This window comes from Corapipo altera, unplaced genomic scaffold, assembly GCF_003945725.1.
Source record: "Corapipo altera isolate COAL_440 unplaced genomic scaffold, ASM394572v1 2b, whole genome shotgun sequence".
Classification (NCBI taxonomy): domain Eukaryota; kingdom Metazoa; phylum Chordata; class Aves; order Passeriformes; family Pipridae; genus Corapipo; species Corapipo altera.
Window position 1 is genome coordinate 36,515,280 of NW_020884874.1, and position 27,274 is coordinate 36,542,553.

General features: G+C 40.4%; 1 protein-coding gene across 1 annotated transcript; it reads left to right on the forward strand.

The window, feature by feature from the left end:
- The first annotated feature begins 4,729 nt into the window (after window positions 1-4,729).
- CUNH1orf198 (chromosome unknown C1orf198 homolog) lies at window positions 4,730-27,274 on the forward strand. Its single transcript, XM_027634156.1, has 4 exons — window positions 4,730-5,148; window positions 12,922-12,972; window positions 22,306-22,857; window positions 24,809-27,274. The coding sequence occupies exons 1-4, from the start codon at window positions 4,801-4,803 to the stop codon at window positions 24,863-24,865; spliced, it is 1,008 nt and encodes a 335-aa protein (XP_027489957.1). The 5' UTR covers window positions 4,730-4,800; the 3' UTR covers window positions 24,866-27,274.

Here is a 27,274-nt window from a genome sequence, read left to right on the forward strand (position 1 = left end):
TTATTTTGAATGGCAAATTATGGTCAAAAGAGTTTGATTTGTTTTTTTTTTTTAATATAACAAATTTACTTGACTATTTAGCACTAGAGTAAAAGGAATCCGTCTGTGACCAATAATACTGAAGAGGAAAAAAGAAGTAGAATAACTGATTTTTCATATTAAGACACACTCTAACAGAAATACAGTAGTTCAGGGCCAAACTGAAGAGCAGCAGGAAACTGGATCACAGTTATGAACCAAACATACTGCAGGTGAAAATTTATTTAAAAAAAAAGGAAAGAAAAGTAATCTGTGTTGGAAATACCACTCTACTACTTCCCATTGTTTTTTTTTCAAAGCCTCTGACTTCTGCGGGGAAAACTTTGAGCTGTACCTATGTGAGTAATTGGTGAATACATAGGTATTTCATGTAATGCAGTCCAGTGAAGGAACAGATGTCAGCTTAAAAGAATGGGTTACAGGGAAACATCATCTGGAAACAAAACCAAACAAATTACACATCTGGAGTTAGGCTCTTGGTGAGTAAATGTCAGAAACTCAGCAATCTCCCTTTCCAAGTACCCATTGGTGGTGGTGGTTGGCAAAACTTATCAGTGGGTTTACAGTATATTGGGAGAGCTAGCTAGGGTTCCTTCAGTTGTTTTTGTTGGATGGGCTTGGCAGCGTTTTGGAAAGGCAGACTTCCTGTAGGGCAGGGCTCTTTCAGTCCAAATAACATGGACCATACTATGAACCAATTTCTGATTGTAATAATGATTATGATATTTCTGGTGAGTCTTTACTGAATTACACACATTTTAGCTTGAGCTCCATGACTTCAGAGCTCTTTATCAGGTTTAAGTGATTTCAGGAACAGCAAGCAGGTCAAACGTCTGGTTTCCTCAGTAGCTTTGATCAACTTTTTTTCCTGCTTGAATATTCAGTATCTCAGAAAAACCACAGAACTGTTTTGTTTCAGATACAGCTTTCAATTCTATAATACTGATGGTCTAAACTGTGATTCTGTTGCTGTGATTCTTCTACACAAATACTGTATTCTTTACTTAGCTTCTTTCAGTTTTCCAGAGGTTAGGGATTTGTTGGGCACTGGCAAATACCTGGCCTAACCGTGTAACATGAGATATACTAAAGTTATTTAGAAGGAAGAGGCAAAAACATCCTGCATGCCCCAAAGTGTGCCAGTACCAATGGTGTAGTTGCATTTCTCTGTTTACAGCACAGTGCAATCTCAATCCCTTCTTTAATGAAGAAAGAAATGCAGCAAAGCATCAAGAATGTTGATACAGGTGACTGATTATAATAGGGTGGATTTATGGAACGGAGGATCTTTTCTTGATTATTCCACAGAATTATTTATTGGATTCATAGGGGGCTCTGTGTGTGTGTGTGTGTGTGTGTGTGTTTGAGTTCAGGGATGGAAGTGCCATAAAGTAAGTTAGAAGCTGCGGTGAATACTGACGTCCATTGTATGAAAAGCCATGTTGGTTTCAAGTTAGATTTCAGTATTTGTTACTTTATTTGCAGAGTAGGACAGCTATGGGCAGCTAGAGGCCTGAGAGTTTCTGTATGAAGGATTTTCATAGAGATAGAAAATAAATCTCAGAAGGTGGATGTGTCTTCATTGGGAAGCAGTGCATCCCACCCAATGTGAATAGCTCAATTCCCTCGTGATATGCGTTTTAGAGGTTATACATTTGTCTGCTGGTCTAGTTTATTAACTGGCTGCTCATTGGATATAGCAAGGACATCAGCAATGCAACTTCCAGTTTGGACTTCTACTGGATGAAACTACAGGTATTCTGAAACCTACCTCTCTGCACTGGGAACCAAATTGTGGCAAGTGAAGAAAATGAGAGACTTGCTTCACAAGTGTGCTCCCAATTCAAATTAAACCAGTAGTGTGTATGTACCTCTGAGAACTTTTTTTTTGTGAATGTTCATATTCTAGGATTGTATGTTGAAAACAAAATGGTAGGGAAATAACATGCTTTCCTTCCACTTGAAACAAATGTTGCTATGTAGTAACTCTTCCTCTCTAAGAACAGACTCTTAGAGTATTAACTTCTTGCCATGCTGACCTGCAGTAGTGTTACCAGACTTGTAAGCACAGCAGAAGTAACATTGTATGAAGAAGATATTTTGTTCAGTGTTTTTAGTCCTGATTCTAGTATGTCTGAGAGTAGCTCTAGAATCTATTTCAAAATTTGCATGGACTGTACTGGAGCTGCACTGATAATAACATGGTTAGATTTGATTAAAAAATAGTGACCCAACTTCCAGCCAAGGGTAGAATGATCTAATGTGCAATATCTCGAAGTGTAGAAATCAACATTTGCTTTGCAAATATCAGAAAGCAAATGCTGTGCCCATGTCTAAATGCATTTTCCCTAAAGCCTCTTTTTCTCTTCTCCTGCTTGTTTGCTTTTTAAGTTCAGGTACATATATCTGATCAGGGATGTGTAACAGTTGAGTGCCCAAAACACAAGGAAATCTAGAAAACTGGGGAAACACCTGTTTGGAATCCAAGTTGTTTGCCATTAGTGAGCAGTAATGCGCTTTGTAACACTGCTATGTTTTTGGAAGGATAGGTATAATTTTGAGTAAGTAAAACTCATCAGAAAAAAAAAAAAAAAGGCAGAATTTCCTATGCAGACCTAAGGTTCATTAACCAAGCCATAATAAAAGCAAATTTGACCACTTGTCTGGCTGGTACTAATGAACATGCATTTTAAACTTTCCTGATCAGAATTTCTGTAAAGGACAAAAGTAGGTGTTTCATTCCAAGTAAGAATAAAGGAGGCTTGTCAGTTTTGATTGAAACTATTGGGTTGCTTTCCAAATGTGACAAAGGTATTTTTCCACCATTTTGTTGCTTGAGTACCTTCCTCTATCCCACCAGAAATAAGCACTATTTCCTTCTTCTGTTTAAAAGTCCAGAAGTTTCAAAAACCTCTACTAGACTTAATTATGGAGAAAAGGAATTGTTACTTTCTGCCTATCTAATGGAGAAATGGGTTCAGTAGCCTGGAAGAGATGCCAAACTTTATGCCTTGATTGTATTCTAATGGTGTGATCTTTCTTTTAAGGCTGTAAGTTTTCTTACAACTTGTGTTACTCATTGAGAAAGGGGAAGTCAGCTTTGGCACTTGACCAGACAGTCCTTGGAACTGTAAAATAAGAGGTTTCTTGTTTTAGGGATTAGACCAGAGGAGGTGGAGAAAGGATGGTGGGGAAGAAAAAAATTGCCTGGGCAAACAAAGCATGTACCAATGTCTGGGTTTCCTTCTCCTCATTTCTTATTCCTGTGACTGACTTCACACCCACCCCCTGATGCCAGAGGAAAAGATTGATGGGACATCAAAGAAGGGTAGGTGTAACATGGATTACACCACTGTGAATGTGTGTGTGTGTACATACGTGTTTCAAAGGCTTGTTTCTCTGGGCGTGATGCAGATGACTAAGAAAGCGAGCTCAAGTCAAGTGCTCTCAAACAAGTTTAACAAACAAAACAGGATTATATAACTGGGCTGGTATGTGATGACTTGGGGAACTAATTACCTCCTAAGAACCAAATATGTGGAAAATCTAATTATCATTTTCCATCCTCTTCTGTGTCATCTTAGACAGCTGGTCTAGCGATATCATTTGAACTCTTAAATGGGAACATTAATGTATTGCAGTCCCAACCATTTATCGATTAAGAATAATGTCAAAGAAAGCTTAGTGAGGAAAAAAAATTGGCTAAGCAATGAAAAACCATTAATCTAAATCATAATATTTGTGTGACTGTGTAATCTATTTTGAAGATAGTACAAATTCACATGCAAGTACCTAGGCCAAAAATCAAAATAGATTTAGCCTCACATAAATCTTCTGGCATATTTGCCTGTCTTAGGTAAGTTTGCTTTGTTTTTGTGGAAAGAGGAACTATGTGTCCCCACCCCCGGAGACTTTGGACGTCTTTTGTGAGTTTGTGTGGTACCTCTGTGAATGCTTTGCCAAAGTTAGGACTTGTTACAGGAAAAGAGAGCATTTGTACAGTGAAGGAAGAGACCAGAAAACCTAGTTACTTCAGTACAGTTATACTGTTTTACCAGTATAACTAATGCTTACTGCATGGACTTGTTACACTTAGGCTGCAATTTTTTGTATTATCAAAATAATACAGAAGCTTTAGACCATCTTGCTCCCTAAACCTGTTGAGTTGGATAAAATAGCTCATCCCAGGCATCATGTCCCTTCTGACAGCAGCTGCTCACCCTTCTATCGTGTTAAGAAACATGTAATACTTGTTCAGAAGTTAGGAAAGGCAGGTTCTTGGTTCTGGCCCACTCTGCCAGCTGAGGCAAATCGTTTCCTGGTGCTCCTGGCCCTGGCAGCGTGGGAATACTGAAACTTGTCTCCTCTGGAAAGAAGGGGAAGGGCTGTGGGAGACGAGCGCTACGGTAGGAGCAGTTGAGGGCAGCGGGGCCCGGTCAGCCCCAGGCTACCGACGGTAACGAGACCGAAGCAAGGCCGGGAGGTGGCTTCCCCGCTTCCCTCTGTCCCTGGCCGGCTGCGAGGCAGACGGAGGAAGGTCGGCTCCCCCCACCCGGGAGCGGCGGGCGGCGCCGCGGGGGAGGCGGGCAGGGAATGCCGCCGGCGCTGGGCGTGCGGGGGGCGGGGAGCGCGGGGCGGTGGCCGGGCCCGGCTTTATAGGGAGCGAGGGGAGGCGGCGTCTGCCGGAGGGGAGCGGAGGGGGCGGTTCTCTTCCCATTCCTATTCCCGCCGTGCGAGTGCGGGGCTGGCGGCGGGGTGGCCATGGCGTCCATGGCGGCGGCGATCGCCGCCTCCCGCACGGCGGTGATGAACGGGAACCGGCCGCTGGACGAGCGGGAGCGCAAGCGGTTCAGCTACTTCTCCTCGCTGAGCCCCATGGCGCGCAAGATCATGGCTGAGAAGGAGCGGATCCGCGAGCGCTACGGGCCCGAGTGGGAGCGGCTGCCGCCCCGGCAGCAGGACGAGATCATCGACAAGTGCCTGGTGGAGCCGCACGTCCAGGCCCGCTACGCCGCGCACCGCGGCGCCGCCCGCCCGCCCGCGCCGCCCCCCTCCTACCCCAGCCTGCGCCTCAACACCGGGCAGAAGGTGGTGCGCTTCGGAGACGAGGTACCGCGGGGGCCGCGCCGCGACAGGGCACCGAGGGGAGGGGGCGCCGGCGGGTCTGGGGCGAGCGGCGCTCCCCACCCATGGCTCCGCCGCCCGGGCGGGGCGGCCGCAGCCTTGCCCCGGCTGCCGCTGCTCCTGCTCGCCGGTGCCGCCGGCGCTGGGCTGCGGAGGGTCGCGAGTGTTCCTCGCCTCACTGGGGGGAGTTGTCCCGGTGATGAGGTTTATTCCTTTCCCGGCTCCCTGGCTGTGCGCGAGGGCGGGATGTTACGCCGCGCGCGGGGGGACTCGGTCACACTGTAAAAGCAGGGAAGGCGCCAGCGACGGTAACGCTGGAGTGGGTTTTGCAGAGCGGAGACTTGGAGAAGAGGCCAGTCCCAGCTGCCCCGACAGCGGGGCATGGCCCTGACTGGCACTGGGCATAGTCCCTTGCTGAATATAGGCTGTAGGGAATATAGGCTGAATTAAGTCTCTTCCTTTTTGTTTCTAGTTTTAGACACAGTTAAAAATACAACACTGAAAACATTCCAGCTCTTGGCATGTTTGACACCTTAAAAAAATGCAGCCTGCTCCATGTCACGTGCCAGGAAAAACAAGGGTGTGGAAAGATAGATGGCACAAAGTATGGATTTCGAACCTTTTGAGAGCCGTCTATCTAATGGCAAAGCGTGGCAGCCCTTCTGGAAATCCATAGGTATAAGGGTACGCGGTCTGGAGCAGTGGGTCATGTTACCGAGTGCGATCCCTTAAAGAGGAAAGTCTAATAATGCTTGAAGAAACCTGACAGTGCTCTTCAGATATTGTGTCTCTTATTCTGTGTATTGTTTCCCTTTGTTTTCTTTTCTTTTACATTTCTGTGTGATTACAGAGCCAGTCTCTTTCCCTATGTTCGTATAATAACTTACAGCAACCTATTGTTAATTAACTCAAGTGGCTTCTACCAGAAAAAAAACCCCATAATCTGCTTCTGCATTTGTAATCATCAATCCAATTTAAAGAGAACAGTGCTACTTTTAGCCTCCTCTCCAGTATCCCTTGCAATAGGATCTATAGGAAGCATATGAGGCACATTGATTCTGGGCATCATGGTTCCCAAGGAGCTTTGTGCTAGAAGACTGCTCCCTGTGTTTCACCTGTCAGGAAGGTGTGAGAACACAGGGTCAAGCTCAGTTTTGTTTAGTCTGTGATACCCAAAATTCTAGGTAAATATTTGATAGTAATGGTGAAAGAGAGGTATAGAAGAACACAAGACAACAAATTTGATTGTGCAAACAAACTTTGAAGGGAAATTTAAAAGTTAGTTGTGAAAGAATTTAGGTTAATGACTGTAAATACGTTCAGCTTTCCCAGTCTCAGAGAGCTCTGGTATGCTTTCTGCTTTGAATTATGTGGGTCTGGAAGGAAAGCAAGCGTGTTGTAGGCTGTTGTGCTGTACTGTGTAGAAATAATAATTTCCCACTTGACAAAACAGCTAGAGAGTCCATCTGAAATTCAGCAAGCTGTTTTCTTTCCCGTCTTTTCCCCAAATGCAGTTACAAAATGCATAGTATTAGTGTTTCTGTTGCCATTAATCAAAGAATTCATTAAAATACTTGATACAAAGTGTTTCATTTTGGAAGGATCCACCTCAACTGACTTCCTCCTTGACTTCTAAGCAGAAGTTAATATAAATCGGTTCTCTGAAGAAAAGAGATTCCACTCGTTCTGGCATCCTCGATTTCCATTTTAGTTCTTCCAACTGCACTATTGAGCCTTGGAACCTTTCCTGGCTCTTCATCTGATAGCTTCCTCTCCCCTGGCTCCCTTGCTGGCATTCGACCTGATTGTTGGACATTTGCCCTGGCTCACTAATTGTTCCTCCTTGTCCTGCTGTTGCAGAGCTACTGTGGCCAGTCTCTTGCCATTTCAGTTCAGCTTTCCAGGCTTACAAGTGCTTGGTCTACAGAGCTTTATTATCTTCTTGTCTTCTGGTCTAAGAGCTTACTGAGTTGTGCTCCTGCTGTCTTTGTAAGACATGTAACTGCTACATGTACTGTGGTCACCCAGCGCTTGCTCAGGGCAATTAGATTGGTCCTGGCTGCTGTCCCTGTCTATTGATGTATGGTATCCCAAGGCAAGGAAATGGAGAGTAGTCTGCATGCCTCAGAATCACTTGTTGATTTTGCAGCACTTTCAGTGAGAGTGTTTTGATCTGGTGATGTTCTTGCTGACACCTGCTCCAAAGGTTTCAAGTTTCCAGCCACAGCTCATCTTCCCTGTTAACTGATGTTGAAATCTGTAGTGATCTACCTGTGCTTGCTTAAGCATGGAAATTTTATCTCTTTCACCTCATGTTCTTTAGAGGTCTAGGGAGAAAGCAAACCAAGGATGAATGATGAAGATACTGATTTACCCGTCCAGGCCTCTCACCATTTCAGTCCCACTTTCATGCATTTGACCACTTTCATAAGGTGGTCCAGAGGATATATGTAGTGGTCTCGTATCTCTGGACAGTTGGTTCTCTCTTTCTCGCTCCCACCATTTCACATATATCTTTTCTAACACCAAATTTATCTCCTGAACTGATAGCCCAGGACTGTAAGTTCTCAAACTATAAGCATCTCTTACATTTTCAAAACACCTTTCAGTATGTTGGCTGTGTGGGAAGGGTGTTAGAGAAAGTAGATGTGCGGTAACAGGACCATGGCATCCTGCAGCCATGATCCAGTCATTTCGTAATGTTAGAGCACTGCAGCACCATGTGTGACTCTTAGCAAATGCCTAAAGTCAGCTGAATGCCACTGCTTCTTCTCTTCTGTTATCGTATGCTCATTGCAGCATCACCAGCCATGGAGTTAATAACTGAAGCTGTGCAGGCACTGTGAAAGCAGGTCCCAAAGACTATTTGTGCCAGGACACCAGAGCTGCTCTTTTAATCTCCCATATTGCTGTCAAAGAACTGAAGGTATTTTTAGAAGTCTCAAAAAGCTTGATGAAAGAAACTGAAGTACAGGAGTTAGGCTCCCTGATTCCCCAAGCAGCATTTCTCTCAAGCAGAGTTGGATTGGGTGGCACCCAGTTCTGCTTGGCAGCTGTACCTGTGGGCACCACGCTGTCGTGGTGAGGGTGCATGCAAGCACTAACCAGCCATTACATGTCCACCGTCAGCCTCACAGTGTCAAGCTAAGACTTCTGTTTGAGATGAACCCCAGAATACATCAGCTCAATAACCTTGATGGGGTCGCAGGACCCGGTGTTCTCTAACACGTCCTGCTAGAAAAATCCAACATCCCTTACCTCTCTGTCTTGTTCGGTTTTCTAGAGTTGGCTGGTCTAGGTCATATTTTTCGTTTCTTCTAGGCTGGCAGCGTCATTTAACACCCCCATGAAATAAGTTTTGTACTGTTTCCTGAAGATTGACTTGCTACCATCACACATGAGCCCAGCACCAGGAGATTATTTGTTGCTTCACCATAATTTTCTGTATCTAGACAGTCTAGACCTCTTGACTGAGGGCTTTTGGAGGCTGCGACCTTCAAACAGAGCTTCCTCTTTCCTAACAAGCCTCCAATTACTGGCATTTCTCCATTCATGTCTAATGCCCGCAGCGGTAGAAAAGAAGGTTAACTGAATGGAGGAAAATCTGAAAATAGAAACCAGGATTGAATATGAATGTAATAAAAATTGATTATTTTTGAAATGTGTCATAAGTTATGAGAGGAACCAGTGGAAAACCAGAGTGTATAAGAGGCTACCACCCTTTGCCTGCTGTAGTGGTCAGCCTTTGTTAAGCGGCTGGTTTGGTGTTAGTTGGTGCCACTGGATCCTCTGTTTGATTCAGTGAAAGTTTAGATAGTAGTTTACAACAAGTTCTCACTGTTCTCTTAATACTGTCCCTCTTTATCCATAAGTGTGTGGCATTCGCATGGATTCAAGGTCTGATTTTCCTTTTTTTTAATTTTTTTTTCTCTTTAAATGGATATTCAATATTTGAGCAGTATTCAGTAGCTCAAAGAGTTGGACTTGAAATAACTAAATTTTTCATTGAAGTAAATGCCATATGCTTTAAGAAGTAGTAAGCATTTCATGTGGAGCAAAGACAGGTAGGAGACTTCGATTAGCTTCATTGATTGTCTTTTAATAGGGAAGCTTGACTTAATCTACCTGAAGACAGATATGGTATTTTGTTTTGCTTAGCCTTAAGAACTTTGGCACCAAGCAAAGGATCAACCCTTTTACATCCCTACTTAAAAATGCTTTAAAGCAACAAATAGTCAATAGAGCAAAAACTTTTATGTTGGGCCTGTTAGAGAGTTGTGCTTTTTAAAAAACGAAAAATGCAGGGCAGCTTTTGAGTGCAGTTAAACCCCGAAAACCAGCAAGTCCTGTTCTGATAATACTTCCAAGATGCATTTGTTGGTGGGTTTGTGACTTTCCCACTTACTGACAGCTATACTGAGCAATGGTCATGTCAGATACGCAGGCATTTTTCTACCAGTGTCTTCCATTTTGAAATTCAGATTCTGTTTTGCAACAAGCTGCCTACATACAGCAAATATAGTTTGTGATTCTTTATATATTTTGCAGCTGGTTGTTGAAGTCAAGTGTATGACCAGATTTTTGCCTCTCTCTCTCTTTTTTTCTTGTCTTTTTCAGCTCTGAAATATGTTACATGAGGCCCCATTTCTTACAAATAGGTTCTTTCTTTAACACTGGTGAACAAAAGTTTATTTATTTGCCTTCTTTCTGGAAGAAGGCTTTGTTGTGTGTTGGAAACAAAAGCTGATCAGATATGGATCTTTCCTAATCTATGTTGATGATAAATAGCCTTGAGGCCTTTTTCTCTAGAATTTTCACTCATAATTCTCGTTTGTTAATATCGAAATAGTTTATTATTTTGCTTCCAGTTTTTTCAAATGTATAAGAATTTGTTTATTCTACATCGAAGTTATTTCTCATATTTTGTTGATGACAAACATGAATCAGGCACTTCAGGTAGGCAACTACTGAAGTATAATCTCTGGCTTCTCACTTGTTCCTCTTCATGTCCTCTGTGTGAGGGCACAAGAGGTGGAGGCCACAAACTTCCTTCCCTTCCCTGGCAATGGACAGAACTCGTCAACTGTCTCCTTCATCCTACCCTGAAGTACACGTCAAATAACCACAGACATCACCTCCTTGAAGGTTTGTATCCTCAAACCATGTCTTATCCTATTTTATTCTTTGCTATGTCCTATGGAAGATCTCTTGAAAGTGGACAGAGCTCCTCAGACTTACTGGCTCTGAGGTGTGCTGGGCTGTGCAGTCCAAGATACAATGAGCCATCCTTTTAAGAAAAACAAATCTATGGTCCTCTTCTTTTAGGGAACTGCTCATGCCTAACAAATGTCTACTAATTCCATCTTTTGAAATAGTCTATGAAAGTCTTAGATTTTATCTCTAACCTGAACTTTTTAACAACTGGTACCAAAATACTGTTAATTCATTTCAAGAGCTTTTTGCTTGCCTATGCTGGAGGTTGAGGTTACAAGTTGAGGTTCCAACAGGTGCAATGATGGTTGAGAAGACATCAGATTCTATGAAATGGGAGGCTGACTTGCTTTGCCTTGTAGGGAGTGATGTATCCTGCTGCATGATGATCTCATACCTTCACTCTGCCTTTTCCATGCTGCTTTACTATCCCTCTGTGGTCAGCCTCACAACAGTGGTGTCATCACTGAGTTGAGAGTGTGCAGAGAGCATTGGGTGAAGAGGTCCCTCCCAGTGCTGTCTACACTTGCCTCAGATACAGGAAAATAAAGAATTGGATGTCTTGCATCAAGGACAAGGATGGCCTTGGCTTGCACCCAAGTTTAAAACTGGTCCACAGCTGGTTTGCTTGTCCTGTAAATGGCAAGAAGACAGAGCTTCCTTTAAATTCCTAAGGTAAAACCCACTGGCAGCTCTGCCTACATGTCTGGAGCTTTAAGGTGCTGTGACAGCATGTAGGAGTGTTACAGTGTTCTCTGAACTTCATTTGTGTCCTTGTGGTTGAAATCAAGTACTGATTTTTCCAGACCCCATGTGGACAGAAGGGTTATAGTCCTGCCTTGTGTGTGAGACTCAATCCAGTGGTTGGGTTGTCCCATCTCTCTTCCCTTTCAGACTTTGATTCATGTCATATGTGCTTCAGAGGCAAATGGTATAGTCCTAAAATGAGTTTGAAATAGTTTGATACACCTTCTGTGAGGGATCACACACTGAGTGGTGTGGCATGCCCATGCGGTCAGCAGCACAGTGCAAATACTGATAGATACTAAAAAGCAGACTTTTATCGCCTTTGTTTTCTTTAAATGTTAGTACATCTGAGTATCTGTTTCCTGGAATGAGAGAACCTGGTATTACATTTGTGTTCTTGGCAAAAATTTCCTTTACCAAATTTCCTTTTTGGCCAGAATGTGGGATCCAGCAGAGTCCAGGCTTTTCCTCTTAGATGATCTCTATCAGCCCAGTTCTTTCTAAGTACATGGGATCTAAGAGCAAATGCTTTGCTGTGAGAAACCCTGTGCTTCACAGATGAGTAATAGTTGGAGAATGACATGTTTTCATGTTTAGGACGTGGTTTCAGACATTTTTAATTGTGATCTCATAGCTCTTGGCCAGCAAAATCTGCCTAGGGTGAAATAAGATGGCAAATCAAGAGAATGCTATCAGATGTCTGAGAAATACATTTATATAAAGGCAGAGATCACAAATAAGAAGAAAAGAGCAGTCACAGTGAGATGTGGGGTTCCTGTGTTGTCTTAAAACACGGTCTAGTTCTGTTATTCTCTGAACAGCAGGAGTATGAAAGTCCTGCATGGTTACTCCTGGCCTTTCTCTTTCCATATGGTATTCCAACTCCCATTCCTTTCTTATATACTGGGGTGGCCAAACAGGGATATACTCAGTATGGAGGGTGCAACTCACAGCCTCTGCCAGCATGACTGTCCAGTGTACCAGTGAGACCCAGCCATGACTAGGAATAGAAATGCAATAGTTTTGTTTTAAGTCTTAAAAAAATATGAAATACAGTAATTTTTTTTATTATTTCACTCCTCCTTTTTTCAATGTGGGTCATGTATTTCTGGAGGGCATGCCGTGTATGAAGAGATTATTTAAATTTCTCAAATTGGGATTATTTTCAGAAATATACCTTCTTAAAAGAATTGATTTCAGATTGGGATTTTACTCTGTGGATGTCGTGTGGCTCTTTCAACACCACTGAATTCTTACTTCAGACCAGCCGTCATTGAAGTGGCATGATTATGTGTTTTGTCAGGGCTGGATCCAGCTGTGGCTTGTCCTGATGGCTGCACAGCTGTTTCACTGCCACGTGACTGCCTGGTTGTGCACATGCTCTTCGGTTTGCCAAGGGGAGGAAATGGGACTTTATTTCCCTTTCTCCTTTTGTTTTTTTCTATCCCTGTGTGTTGCTAGTGGCTACCAAAGAAATGCCTAGTAGAAAACTGGAAATATGATACATCTTAAAGCTATTTGTTGAGAAGCCATTTCAAGTAGTTTAGACCAGGTTAAACTTTCGTATATTTTGTAGATTAAATTGGTATAGTATTGATAACCTTCCCCTCAAAGAACTTGCTTTCAGTCAGTCCTAAAATGTAATCAGCGCCATCTTCAAGTAGGGCTTTCACTTTTTAGCAAGTTGTGTGGTAGTAGTTGTTACAGTTCCAGCAGTGTAATGTAATGCCATCTGTATGATGCTTCTCAGCAGGTAAAGTTGTTGTTCTGATTTTTAGTCATTCTTGAATTTTATTTCAGGACATAACTTGGCAAGATGAACACTCAGCTCCATTCTCCTGGGAGACGAAGGTAAATATGCAGCAATTTTACTTTTAATGTTGGTCTGTCATTTTATACTTTTCCTTATGCATTTATTGTCTTCATTTTTATACTTGATAGACTATTATCACCTTTATTCTATGAGAGCTGTGTAAAGTGACTATCCTGCAAATGATACAGAACTGATGTACTTTGATTTACATCAACAGAAACACAAAATGGGACTTCATGAACTAAGCTTCTGGCTTCAAGTGCAGGTGTAAAACTGATTAATTACAAATTATTTGATTTTTCATGGCAAACTTTTTAATCAACTTTCCATGTTTATCAGATATTGTATAAATATAACCATATTTCACTTTGGCAGGCAGGAGTAAACTAACTAGGAAATGGGGTGAGAAAGGTGCAGGTATCTAGTAACTTGATTGGATTTTTTTCTTAAGGCCTGTCTTATGCTTCATCTTTTTATTATGACTTAGAATGTGGTCCTACAACAAATGTAATGAAACTTGTTGACCTGAGGCTATGATACAAGCATTATGTTATTACATCTCCAAAAGGCATCTCCTTAAAAAAAGAATGTGGTGGGGTTTTTTTCTTTCTGTGGTGAGTTGGTTTGGGAGTTGTTGTGTTGCTGTTTTTCACCTCTCACTTTACTGCTGGTATTTTGTTAAAGTATTATTTACGATGGGATTCTCATATGCCTAACATGGAGCCAGAGTTCTCCATCTTTCTGAACATGCAGTTTGAGGAAATATGGTTGTACCATGTTTGTGGTGGAAAATCAAGCTTAATTCTTCTTGTTGAAGAAATTCTGGGAGCAAAACCACAGCTCATTGCCTTTCTCAGCTGTGTATGGGGAACATATTAATTTAATCATACATTTCAGACTTTGTGTTCTCTGTCAGAAAAAGCTGCTTCTGCCCTATTCCCTGTTTTTATTTTGTTTTGGCTTGGGTTTTTTTTGCCCTTGAACTATGTAGATAATCATGTATGAGCTTATGAATATAATCTTAGCCTAATGCAGAGTAATTATTTGGAAATGCCAGTGAACACTAAATTAATTTGGTTGACCCTCGCCCTCCCTGCTCAAGGTCACTGCCTGTAGCTAGCGCCCCATCTGTGCTTTGCAGAAGCTGATTGACCTCTAACTTGATGTGGCTCCTGGGTCCCGGCAGCCTACAGTGCCGGGGTTTAAGAGAAACCAATGCCAGTCTTCACTTGCCTTAAAATTCCCTTATAAGCTGTGATGGTTCAGGAACCAGTGGAAAATTTCCTGCAGTGGAAGCCTAGTAGCTCAGGCAAGCCCTCCTGTCTTTCAGAATCTTCAGAAGAAACAGCCACTGGCTCTTAGTATAATATCAAAGAGGCTTTTGAACATGGGTGTACTTGGGTGAAGCTGCCAAGAAAGGAAAAGCTGTGAGAAAAGTGTGGACCTCATTGACAATAAGGTGTAATAAATCATATGTTGGAGACAGCACTGTTGTGTCTCCTCTGTTTTTCGGTATGAATCCAAAAACTCAGATTTGGGAACATGGCAGCTGCAATCATATTTATATGCTCTGTCTTGATAATACTTTGTAAGTTCTGAATACTTGAACTTCCTGGAGGATAATGCTTCGTGTAATGCACTGACTGGTGATCCAAATTGAGATGCATCTGCATTTGAATGGATTTTCTCTTTAATTGATACTCTTTTTCTTTTTAATCTTGAATGTCTAGTGAAGGATTTGTGAACCCAGCCTGTGGTTTATCACTTGCTGATTAAGGTTATTTCTGCTGTCATCCTACTGTTTCAAACTGAGGGACCCAAGTGGATAGATGCGCTAGTTTCATCCTTTACTGTAATGAATGGAGGATCATGGAATGATATGGGAACACCCGTGTGGCTGCTGAAAAGAAGTGAGGTGGGGAGGAGGCTGCTTTAGAAGTAATCGTCATGGCTGATGCAGCTGTGCTTCCCTCTCCCCTGCTCCCTGCTTGCTGACCAGGGATAAAAGCTGTGCCTCAGCTGTAGGTTGACAAGTTGCCTGACCTTTTTCTCTAGCAAAACTCTAGGGAATCCGTTTTGTCTGGCTTTACAGGGTGTGGGTTGATTGTTTTCTGTGGGTGCTTCCTTTTGGTTTTAATTCGGTGCCTCATATTGTATCAGTCTTTCAGCCAAATCCTTCAGCTGCTGAGTCTTCCTTTTCTAAAGGTGGAGATCTTGCTTCATGCTTACTCTGATCTCTTCCCTAACCAGTACTTTAATAAGGTGATACTGGAAGGCAATTTTCCCATGAGGTACCAGCTGAGGAAAAAGTATCCTTGCTGAACTGGTCCCATGTGAGGAAACCTGAATGAGCTGTTCAGTAAGGTTGATATGTTGTAATGCACGTGTAATGTCTTGTGAGCCAAATCTGTTCCTCCTGTTATTTAAGGCCATCAGGCTCTTTCCATTCCATGAGCTCTATCCCATGAAGGGTTAGTCTTTCCACAGTATTCTTTCCCCTGATCTCACTTTAATGCCTGAATGTGCATGAATGTGATCTGTTTTACCCAAGGAAAGTAATGTGGCTTTTGCAAAGCAAAATAAAGATGTAAATAAGTAAAACCACTAGGCTTTTTTTTTTTTTTTTTTTTTTTAACAGTGAGAGTCAGAAAAATAAAGCAGCAAAATCAGTATTTGTAACTAACGTGAGGGAAACTAAGAGGGTAATGAGAAGAGCAGAGAGCATGTATTCTCCCAAGATGAAGCCTCTCAGGTGTTACAGTGATGCCAGTGGGGACTCTAGGTAAAGATAGGGGATTCTAGAGGATTAGGTAAGGATAAATTTTTCTTACAGGAGCTAGTGCAATGGATTCCCTAATTCCATGGCTGTCAAACTTACCCAGAGAACAGTGTACTAAATTGCGGTCATTTTGGACAGAATATTGTTGAAGCGCTTGATAACTTCACTTGTGTCAAAAATAAGCTTTCTTTGTTCTCATTTTAAACACAAATGTGAGATACGGCTTAAGTCATCTTATCACAGCAAACACTTGCATGAGTGTCTCCAGTATTTTTAGCAGTTTGATATGTATTTCTTGTCTTACCTTTTTATTTTTAAATCCTCAAACAAATCAAAGTAGAAATACCATGTAAGTTGCTGAGTTAGCTGTTTGACAGCATTAAAAATAATATTTTTAGTAGATAATGATATCACTTCTCGGAAGGAAAACTACTCAGGAAGCAATGAGTTCTCTTGGCACTGCAAATAGGCTGACATTTTAAAACCAGAGATTGAATTGGAGGGAGTGATTTGGTTCATGGGTGGAGCCCTCATGGACATAATGTCTTGAAATGTGGGTTACATTTTTAAATGGAGCTCTAGCCAGGTTTATGAATTCAGGGCATTCTATTTATGGCTTCAGGTTTACATGAGATGAAAGACAACATTTTGGCTGAGTTTAGCCTTTGAGGTTTCTTGGTTTGTTTGAAGTAAAAATTCAGTGAAACTCAGCATGGACCTCAAGATATAAATGGAAAACAAAAATCATGCCTGCGTTTGGAAATAAAATTTCTCTGCAACTCTTCCTGAACTGAGAACTTTGTGGGTTTTGTGGTTTTGGTTTGTTTGTTGGGGTTTTTTTAATAATTTAATAATGGGCAGAAAATATAATTTCAGTCTGCCACCTCAGTTAACACACTGATTGCCCTGAGCAGCATGGGAGTAAATTGGAATCTATTTCTAATTCATGCTATTAATGAAAACAGGTTTTATTCCAAATGCTTGAAATTGACACATGCATATCTAAAAATTTGGTTTTTTTGATACAGGTAGAATAATTGGCAGCTCTCTTCTATTTTCAACAGACCATCAGCTATTTGTTGAAAAGAAAAGCCTTCAAGGTGTGTTTAAACAAACAAACCAAAAAAAGCAAAACAAGGAAGTGTCAAGCTTCAATCCCTTCAATAATCTGTTTGCTGCCTCCATGTCTTAATTCCCTAATTATATTGCTACAGAAGTGATCTAATCCTAGCAATGATTTAGGAAGAGAAAAATTCCACTTACAAAGAAACACAGTTTGCAAACTGTTTCCCTTATCTAAAACTAAAAGAGAGACTTCAGTATCCTTCTTCATACAAGTCCTAGTTGTGGAGGATTTTGTTTTGTTTTAAATAGGAAAAAAGTTCAAGAAAAGAGTTTTTTCCTTCCTTCGCTTAGCAGCCTGATATTAAAATTGTTTGTTATAAACTATAATTTGGCATAATTATTTTTACCAAACAGGCATAAATGGCAATGCTTCCTTGGAAGGAAAGAAGCGTGATCCCTGAGGTTTTGGGATTAGCCTTCCCTTTAAAACACATTTAAAACACGGTGCTGTAAGACCACTGTTGACTATTAGTTCTTGAGCAAAAAAAACCCACCTTGTGGTAATAGAAGCTGTGTTCAATGTTTATTTTATTCTGCATGGCCAAGTGTTCTCAGCTAAGGATTCAGTTACCTGGATCACTCTTTAGACAGTTCTTTTTGGGCATAAAACCAGGCATGTACCAGATACTGTCAGCATCAGCTGGCTTGAGCTAGATGGTAGCAGTGGCAGACTAGAATGCAGTTCATATCACAAAAGAGTATATAATGTAATTTCTTCAGAGATCCATGCTATATATATTTGGCATTGTCTTTCTGTAGGGACTAAAATTACTTAGATTGGTTTTGAGTACTTGGCTCTATTTTTTGCCCTTGCAATTTGCCTCTGCTGACCTAACGATTTCTTTCTGACTGAAAAGATCCTAAAAACACCCACGATGTGCACAGGAGATAAAGCAAAAACTGCAACTACTTTGAGTCCCATATTTATTTTGGTTTTGTCCATTCAGCAAAGCAAAGTCATCTTCTAAATCTTTTTAAAGTTGACTTTCTTACCTCTGCATTTATTAGTCTGTGCTTAAAACAAGTTGCTTTTGACAGTGTTTCTGCAGTTTTTTCTCAACAATTTGGATTTTTCAGCCTGCCAAGGAAAACAATTTGTTTTGGCTGTATTTGCGTGACTGCTTAGTAAAATACTACACATTCCTGGTGAGTGAATAAGATGCTTAAAAAGTTCCTGGGTTCTTTGTGGTCATCTTGTTTTTAATATAGACTTATGAACTGAGACCTGATTTTATACAGTATTATTAAATCATGACATTCTCAGTGTGTGGTGCCTCTCTTTCAGAATACATTGTTTCTCATGAGTATATACAGCCACTAGTATGATTTGGTGGATTATTGCTGCCTTAAGACTGAAGCTTAGTCTAAATTTTTTAATCCAATAAACAAAATTCCTAAATACTTTAATATCATATTTTTAAGGAAAGATGGATATACAGCTTCCTAAAAACTGCAATTTATAATATTATTCATATTTATTATTCAGAAAAATTATCAAGACAGGGCATCCTTTATTTGAACCCTTGCAGTGGTTTGGGACCAGAGGGATAAGACCAAAAAGAACACAGACTTCCAGGTTTACTCTGCCTCAAAATACTGCATAGTTGCATGCTTTCACATGCTCTCTCTCCCCCCTCTCTCTTAATGTGTTGAGAAAGATTTGCTCTTGCAACATCTTGAAAATACTACTGCTGTTAATAGCTTTTATTTGAATTCCGATAACTTCTAGAAATTGCAGTTGGGACCTCACTAGCCTGTCTGTAAACTCTTGAGAGTTTCTGGGCTGAATAGTTCCCAGGAATACAATTTGGACAAAGGATAGGAAAAAGAAAATAATTTTATTTTATTCCTTAGGTAGAGAATTATAAGTGCAGAAACTTCAGCTCATTTAAAGTCATACAAAATCTATGAAAGCACCGGGGGACAGAAACCCTCTCTCTAGAATCCCAAACAGTGCCTAAATGACAATTCACTTTTGATCATGAAAGCATATCCCAGTGTTCAGTGTTTGCTTCCCCAGGGTGGCAGCTAGTAGAGTGCCACAGGCACCCTTCCACTGCTGAATGCTACGTATGCCAGTGCAGCTCACAGCAACTGTGCCTCAGCCTGAGGAAAGCGAGCGCATGGTATGACCCTTGACAGGGGAGCTGCTGCCCTAATATTGACTGGGGCCAGGAGAGATGCTACTCTCATGGTTGGCAAGCCTTAAGGAAAAGGAAATGCTTTTTTCAGGGGGTAACTGTCTTTTAAATATTGTTTCCTTTTTTCTCCTGCTGACGCAACCAATTGCCAATTTGCAATCTGATGTAAGAAACTGAGAGCAGAACACTAATTAAAATCACATTTGTAGTGTCTAGTGACTCATTAGAGTGTACAGCACTATTCATTACTTAGATGTCAGCATAGGGTGTTTCACACATGGGTCTTCTCCATCTCTATGTGAAATTATCTTCCTACTTATGATGCTGTTCTGTTATTTGGTTTGTTTTATCTTGCGGGGGAGGGTGTTTTATTGCCGATTTTTTTACTTGAAAGATACTGCCTATTAATCATTTTCTTTCATTAGCTTAGGGGCTTAGTTGTGTTAAGTAACCTCAAAAGTCAAATAGAAGCATTATATATTTCAAGGAATACAGAATATCTTGCGGCTGGTCCACAGAAGTTCTTGGCTTCTTGAGCTAAATGCTAGAAGTAGAATTATACATCTGACCTCACGGAGCTGTATTTACATCATGCTGAGATGCAGTGCTTTCAGAACCTGTCAGGGTAATCTTATCTTCTTTACCTTCCTTGTGGGAGAACGCGAACTCCTGAAGAAATATTTTAATTTGGATTATTCCATGTCAGATTATGAACTGTTTGATCTCCAAAGCATACCATGATACAAGTATGCAACCTTAAATGTCAGGTGGCCCTGTCTTCTGAAATGGAAAGGTACACTCCATGATCTCCATACTAAGAGGACAAAAAGGACATCTTCTTCAGAACATGCATCCATGAGCACGTTGGAAAGGCACAACTGCTTGAAGTTGTGCTGCAGTGCCACACTCTACTCTAGAAGTGATGTGCCACTTCCAAACCAGACGTCTGAGTTGATATTTGGACCCATAAAAAAGAACATAAAATATATCTTTAGCTCCACAGTCTAAGAACTTCTCAGGAGGCCTGGCTTTGCTTGTCTGTCTTACTGACATTGAAATGCAGAGGCATCTTGTTGGTTTACTTTTTCTGATTTTTGTTCTAACAGACCCCTGCTTCCCTTCCATCAGTGTTTTTGCTGGGTTTTATTTCCAACACTGTCCTGGTGGATCTGGGGTTGTGATAGCCTCTCTGCCCTCTGGGCACTGACCTTCCCTCTCTCTTGGGCTGGAGGGTGAAGGAATCATTTTACTGAAAGTGACTCCTGCTGTACTGGCCTTTAGCTACTGTCATCCCTAGTGTGAGCCCTGGCACAGTCTACTCAGAAGGCAGCTGACTGTTGAAGGATAAAAAGTAGCACTGTTTTAATTCCTACATGACAAGTCTTACACAATTTAGGCTTTCCAAGATGGAATTTTTTTTTAATCTGTCTTTTATTTTTTCTTTTGGATAGTAGAGAAGTGCAGGTCTATTTTATATTGTGTTATGGGTTTTTTAAGCTGGAATTTTATCATTTCTAAAGTCGTAAAGCGTCTTAACTTCAGGGTGATAAATCTCTATTCAGTACTGCTGCCAAATGAGCTTAGGCAAATAAATCCCTATATTTAAATGTAAAGAATGGCAGTCACTGTAAATAATCCTCAACACCAGTGCATCTATAATTTGTTTATGCAAAATTTATCTAAGGATAAATCTTCTGCGCTTAGGTTTACGTCATGACTTTTGTTGAAAAAAAAAATTGGAGCACCACGGTTTTCCTCTTAGGTTTTTTGCAGGCAGCATGGGGTGTTGAGCTGTTTGGTAAGAGTTGTGTGTATCCTTGCACTCCTTACTCTAGCTGAGCTATAATTACTTCCAGCTTATTCATGTTCTGCATCTTTTGATAACAGTATATTCTTAGTGAAAACATGGAGCTTGGTGCTTCCTTGCCTATAACCTTTGAAAAATAATATATCTAATTCTTTAGAAAGGTCAGAAGTAAGTCTATGAGTCAAATTATGTGTAGGCAGCTGCTGACTGTTTCAAAAAAATTGTTTTATAAATAATCAGTTGCTGGGTTAACAGTTGCTCTTGGATGAGAAGTTTCAGAATATTAACTACTAGTCATGTGAGACCTGCTAGAACTAGAGTCCCTTTGAACTTAACATGCACAATAATGTAGGACTCGAGATCAAACATTTCTAGTGAAAATGATATGCAACTGGGACTTGTTTTAGAATCAGGCCCATACATACTATTGAAGTTTTATTCAGAAAGGCTGGGTAATGAAGTAGAATGGGAAAAACATCACAAATCTGTAATGAAGTTCTAAAGTATCTATTAACTATTTGTAGGAAAAGCTACAACTCGTCTGAGTTTTTTCAAACCCAGTCAGGCAACAGCATAGCTGTAACAGTAAATGCAATTTTTTTTTTTTTTGCATTATTTGTTCCATTTTGCAAACAAAAGTCTAGACATTAGGTTGTTCTTTCCTGGCACTTGCTATGGTGCTGTCTGTGCTCCTAAAGATGGTTACATGTTTCTCAGAGTGAAATAAGGCTTAACTTTTATTAGCCTAAAGAGTGTGCAACTAGTTGACAATCATTTTACTGAAGTGGTGGTAAGTAAAATGAACATTTTGAAGTACTGTTAGCTTTCAGGTGACTTTTGCAAGATCTGTATCATGCAACTGTGGACACTTGCTTCCTTGACCCAGTGTTACCTATCAGAAAGGACTAGCTATTTGCACTGCAAGTAAAAACAAAACAAGGTTCTGGAATAGGTGAAGAACTGGTCCTGCTGGAGTTGTTTCTTTTCCTTCAGAGGCGCATTAGAATTGTAAAATGACTTGCCTGTGCATACTCACTACATCTAATCCTTTATCTTGGAAGTAGGTGGAATTGTAGCCAACTATTTCAAAGGCTGTAGTGGAAGATTGTCTTTTAAACTACACTGTAAAGCTTTTTTGCTTAATATTTTCATGTAAAACATCTATGATTTTCAAAATACATCTGCAGCTGTTCTGATGTTTTAGTGTCACTCTTCTAATGTTTTAGTGCTGTGCATGCACTGAGTAACTCGAATATGATTGCCTGATTGCTTTCTCTGACTAATCTGCAGCAGGTCTAGGACTCTTATATTTGCTTGCACTTCAGACTTTTAAAAATTGTTATTTTTATGAAACTACAAAAATAGACATTTATTGAGAAAATAAGTTAGCTTTGTGTACCTATTGTCTGGGAGTTGCCTCACTGTGGGCAAAGGTATTACCTATATGCATCAAGGTCGGAAGGTCAAAACTGTCTTCGTGAGGGGCTTTGAAATACTGTTTTTCTTTAACCCTGAACAGAGTCAGATGGAGTTCAGCGTTGCATCTCTGTCCATACAAGAACAAGGTGGTGCCCAGATGCAAAATGAACAGAGGCAGCCTGTTAAAGCAGCACCTGGCGTCCAAGTCCCTAAATCTTCTCAGGCCAATAAGACCCCTGGCTCTGATGGGTTGATAGCACCCAGAAAGGAAGAGGAGTCCTCTTTCTGGAAGATAAATGCAGAGCGCTCAAAGTTTGAAGGAGACAAGTCTGAGTTCCAGTCCCTGACCCCCAGCCAGATCAAGTCCATGGAGAAAGGAGAGAAACCCCTTCCCTCTTTTTACAGACAAGAGTCTACTCCAAAGGAGATGACAAAAGCTGAGAAGCCGAGCATAACTAAACCAGAGAAGTCTGTCGCCCCCAGCCTACCTTCCGTATCTCTCGAATGGGAGAAACCTCGACCTACTCAACTCCCCACTAGTTCTCTAGATGACTTCTTTCTTCCTGACCCACCACAGGATCTGGCATCATCTAGGACAAACAAGGAAGATACTGATGGTACTATACTTACAGACCCACAAATGCCTGGACAGGTAAGTACTGCTATATCCACTGTCCTTAGATTTAAAAACTGTATAGTACGTTAAAATCTGAGAGGGCCACTCTCAAAGATGAGGGACTCCATAAAGCTTGATGGCTTTTTATCTTTCAAATGTGAAGGAGTCTATTTAACCTTTTGTTTAAAAGTTTAACACATTAACTTGAATTAAATATTTTTTAACACATAGGATAAAGGCGTAATTTAAATACAACACCAGAAATGCTGACAAGGCACCCAGTGGCTAATTGACAGCAAGCTACCTAGTAATGTGCTATATAAAGTAAAAGAGGTTGTGCAGGTTTTTTTTGGTTGAGTGTGGGGGATTTTTTTGTTTGGTTGGTTTGGTTTGCTTTTAGGGTTTTTTTGAAACAGCAAAACACTTAATGGAAAGAATAAATTTTTAACTTGAAAAGTAGATAAGCTGGAGTCTAGGCTAGGATACTTTATTGGTGCACACAGCATAGTGGTGAATGGTGAACTAGTTTCTCAGCTGTTTCAGGCAGTAGCCTGACAGCCACTTCCCAGTGCTTTGTCCCAGGCAGCTGCGCTGCTTTCAAATGTGTTTTCTCTTAAAGTCCAAAATAGAAATAGAGTGAGCTTCCAGAATTAGCTTTCTGAATGTTTTTTTATTTAAAAAACCCAAACAACCCAACAACAAAAAATAACCTTAAGCAGCTCAATAGCCAATTGAAGCTATTTTAAAAGCAGATGCTGAGATGCTGATCTGTGAGAAAAGAAAGGGATCAGCAGGATATGACATAGTGAAGGAAAGAAAAGAAAGAGATCTGAAGCCTGAAAACTCTGAAGTAGGGAAGAGGAGCGGTTCTTCAAACAGAACTGTGCAGTTCTGTTTGTAATCTGTGGCATCACTCTGGCAATAGCCTGACACATTACTGTACATCTTCAGCACATGGCATAACTTTTTCTCTACTTTATTTTCTGAACTGTGATTATTTAAATTCTGAACAAGATTATGTAAGGTCAGAAAGATACAGAATGAGGTAGCTCGTTGCAAGAGAAGTGGCAGCACTTAGGAGAGAACAATACTTAAACCACTTCAGTATTTGAAGCCCTATGATTAGTTATTTTTTCTGAAGCTAAGAGATAATGCTTATTGAGCTGTTCTGCTGCAAATTGTGACCATGGTAGTCCTCTAATTTAATTAAAGGCTTTAGCTTGTTTTCCTACAAATTAATGATTTGCTAGTTTTAATTCCTTTGGGAATTTTTTCAAGCTAACTGAAACAGTTTGAAAAGCCTGATTTTTCTCTCTGTGGAGAAACACACACCCCATGTCAAAATATGAACAGAGTATCAGAGAATTTTATGTATTATAGAATTTTCTTCCTTTCCTCTTCTCTGAATTATCTTCCCTGTTCTGGGAAGCCATGCTCTAGGAAGATAATGCAGAGACTCACCTGTGCCTCTTGAATACTTTTCCTGAACACTAAAATCACTTCAAATGTCATGGCTAAAAGTGAAACACTGCAGGAGTGAGCATGTTCTTGATAGCCTAGTAAATAACTTGTCATCAAAGTTTAAACTGTGTAGTTTCCTGGAAACAACTGACTATAATTGCAACAGACAATCTGTTGAATTAGTGATGCTTCTCTTCTGTGTTTGTTTCATTCTCTGCAATTCCCACTCTGGTCTAAAAGATTGATCTTTATGAGTTTTTCCATAAGGAAAAAAATAAGTTTTTGCCTGTAGCCCATGAAAAGAATTTTGTTTTTATTTGCAATTGCCTTTAAATGGCCATTGTGAGTATTTTTCCATGTCTGGCATTTTATGGTGTAGGTTTTTAGGTGTCTAGAGCAAGGCAAAGACCTTGACATATTGGCAGACAACATTTTAAATTTTATTTTGTAGACAGGCAGTCAAATACTGAGTTCGTAATACCATAATTAACAACTACATATTATTTCTCTTTTTTTCCCCTTCCAGACTAGTACAAGCAATGTTATCTTGAAGACTGGCTTTGATTTTCTGGACAACTGGTAAAAGATACTTCAAAACAGATCAAACCAATTTTGAGGAAGGAGTGGAATACCTTTCTCCTTGTATGTTAATTTACTAGAATTTGTGTCTTTTTCTAGAAGTAACTTTCAAACTCTTAAATGTTGCCTTTGTATACTTTTGTAACACCATATGCAGTTTTGTTTTTTAAACAGTGATAGAAGTGTGGTTTCATTTGGATATTTTTTTAATATCTCTTAAAATTTTTGGTAGCTACTGTATTGAGAGAATGGGAGAAGTTACCATACACATGTTAAAGAAACATAAATGAGAGTCTCTGTATCCTACAAATGGAACCTGCAGGACCAGATTGCTGTTTTCAATCGAAACCTTGCTAGCATGGCTTGTAAGAAATAGTGTTGCATGTGCAATGGTTCCAAGTAAGAAAATCATTCCATACTTCAGATAGCTAACCAAAGTAGTACGAAAAACAAACATACAGAATTGCATTGATTTATAGATTTTGTTTTGTTTGAAAGTTACTTTTGTACCACTTATTGAAAACACTTTTCTTCTGAAGAGGGCAAAGGCATTGCCAAAATGATGGATCCAAAGAAGCACTGTGTTTGTACCCTACAAATCTGCTATAATAACATAAGAGTGTTAGAAAAATGATATGTGGAAATGACAGGTGTTTCTGCTCTCTGGATTAAAGACTTGGGGGTGGGTAGAGGGGAATGGAACAACAACTAATGAATTGGCAAAATTCTTCAGGGAACACAAGCCTAACAATTTCACTGCCTCCTTACTAGAGCATAACTCTTCATAATACTAGTGCTGGAACTACAGCACTGGAGAATTTCTGGAGTGTAGATTACCTTTATGTCAGGAAACCACTATGTTTATGGGAGGTCATAGCAGCGTAAGGCTTTTTTGTTTTTAAGCAGCTTATCGTCTCAAGGACTCATCAACTTTGGTGCTTTTTCCTCCTTGTGGGTACATTCTCTTTAGTGTTCAACATCTGGGTTACATTTGTTCCTGAGGTGCAGAGAGGCATCTCAAGGTGGCCCTCAGCAGTCTTGCCTCCAGTTCTGCTTTTGAATGATCTTTGGTGTTTAAAATGTAGAGAACAAGAGTAGCTGTCGTTTGAATCTGTCGTCTCTGAAATGCAGCATGATTTACACACTGATTCTCACTGTGTTTACCTCACCTTGAAGCCTTAATTCCCCTACGCACAGCCAGTGACTGGTCTGCTCCAATGCCAAAGGTTTGACTTTTCCCTTTACCTCAGCAATAGTCCCATAGCATTTGTTTGGGGTAGAAGGCAAAACACAGGGCTCTAAATGGTCCCAGCCAAGGCTATAAGAAGGTCACCATCTCCTAGACCATAGTTGTGCTAGGCTTCTCATGGATTAGCAATTGACATTTGGTTTGGTGCCAGGGGCAGTTACATGTGCAGAATTGGATGCAGCAGGACTTCTTTCTACCTGTTACAGGAAGAGTTTGAAATGTCCTGGAAGAATCTTTACCTCTAATTGGTGTGCTGCTTTCTCTGAACAAACAGAGTGTGCTGATAGAGCATTAAAACTTACTTGTTGATCAAGGAAAATGCTGTAAGTATGTCTCTCCTTCCACTCCTCCTCGAACCCCTCACTCCCCCAAAAACTTGAACCACCAAGGCCAAACCTTCCAGTTTTTCTAGTGTTTTCTTAAGAGGTTTCTTAGCTAAAGGGGAAGATTGCCACAGAGTGGAAGTCATTGCATAGTCTTATTTACAGACTTCTGAAAGCATATTTACATTCTTCCTGAGTTGTACAAACTCCTGTAATTCATGGATATTATCTCTGCATTCAGCAGTTCAGAAAGTACTTGTTACCATCCTGGACTTTTCTGCTGTTTTTTAATTAGCTGCACTTTTTTAGCATTTGCTACAAGCATCCAGCTCTAATATAGCTTAGAACAACTTTAGCACAAATTCTTTAGGTGTATAATTAGCATTGACTCGCACCTTTTTTCAAAGCTGACAAATGTTAATCTTGCAGTTTACAGTTACCAGTGAATCTAGTTTTCTGTACATTGAGCTGCTGAAAATTCTAAATCCAAAATGAAGATGCAAATTCTAATCTTCTTGTGATTTGAGGAGATCTGAAAATGAAGTCTTCTACTGTTGAGGAGTGTTACATTAAATCTCTGATAAATACCTTAAAGCTTCTTAGGGAAGAACCTTGACTGCCTGTCTCTTCCATTGGCTAACTTGACCCTAAGACACATTGGGACCAGCTGGTAGAACATGCTGCAGAACTTTTTACTTATCCTGGTAGGTTTTTTCTGTGCTTAACAAGAGTTGATGCTCCTTCTTTCTTGAATATGTTTTTATTAAACATTCTTACAAAAAAATTGTACTTGGTCACATTTTATATTAACAGTGTTTTAATAAAGTCACTTTAAATAAAA

Excerpts from the sequence above, each read along its gene's own strand:
- CUNH1orf198 (XM_027634156.1), top strand. The coding sequence starts at position 4,801 with ATGGCGTCCATGGCGGCGGCGATCGCCGCCTCCCGCACGGCGGTGATG. Across the intron at positions 5,149-12,921 it reads TGGTGCGCTTCGGAGACGAG|GACATAACTTGGCAAGATGA; the intron begins GTACCGCGGGGG and ends ATTTTATTTCAG. Across the intron at positions 12,973-22,305 it reads CATTCTCCTGGGAGACGAAG|AGTCAGATGGAGTTCAGCGT; the intron begins GTAAATATGCAG and ends AACCCTGAACAG.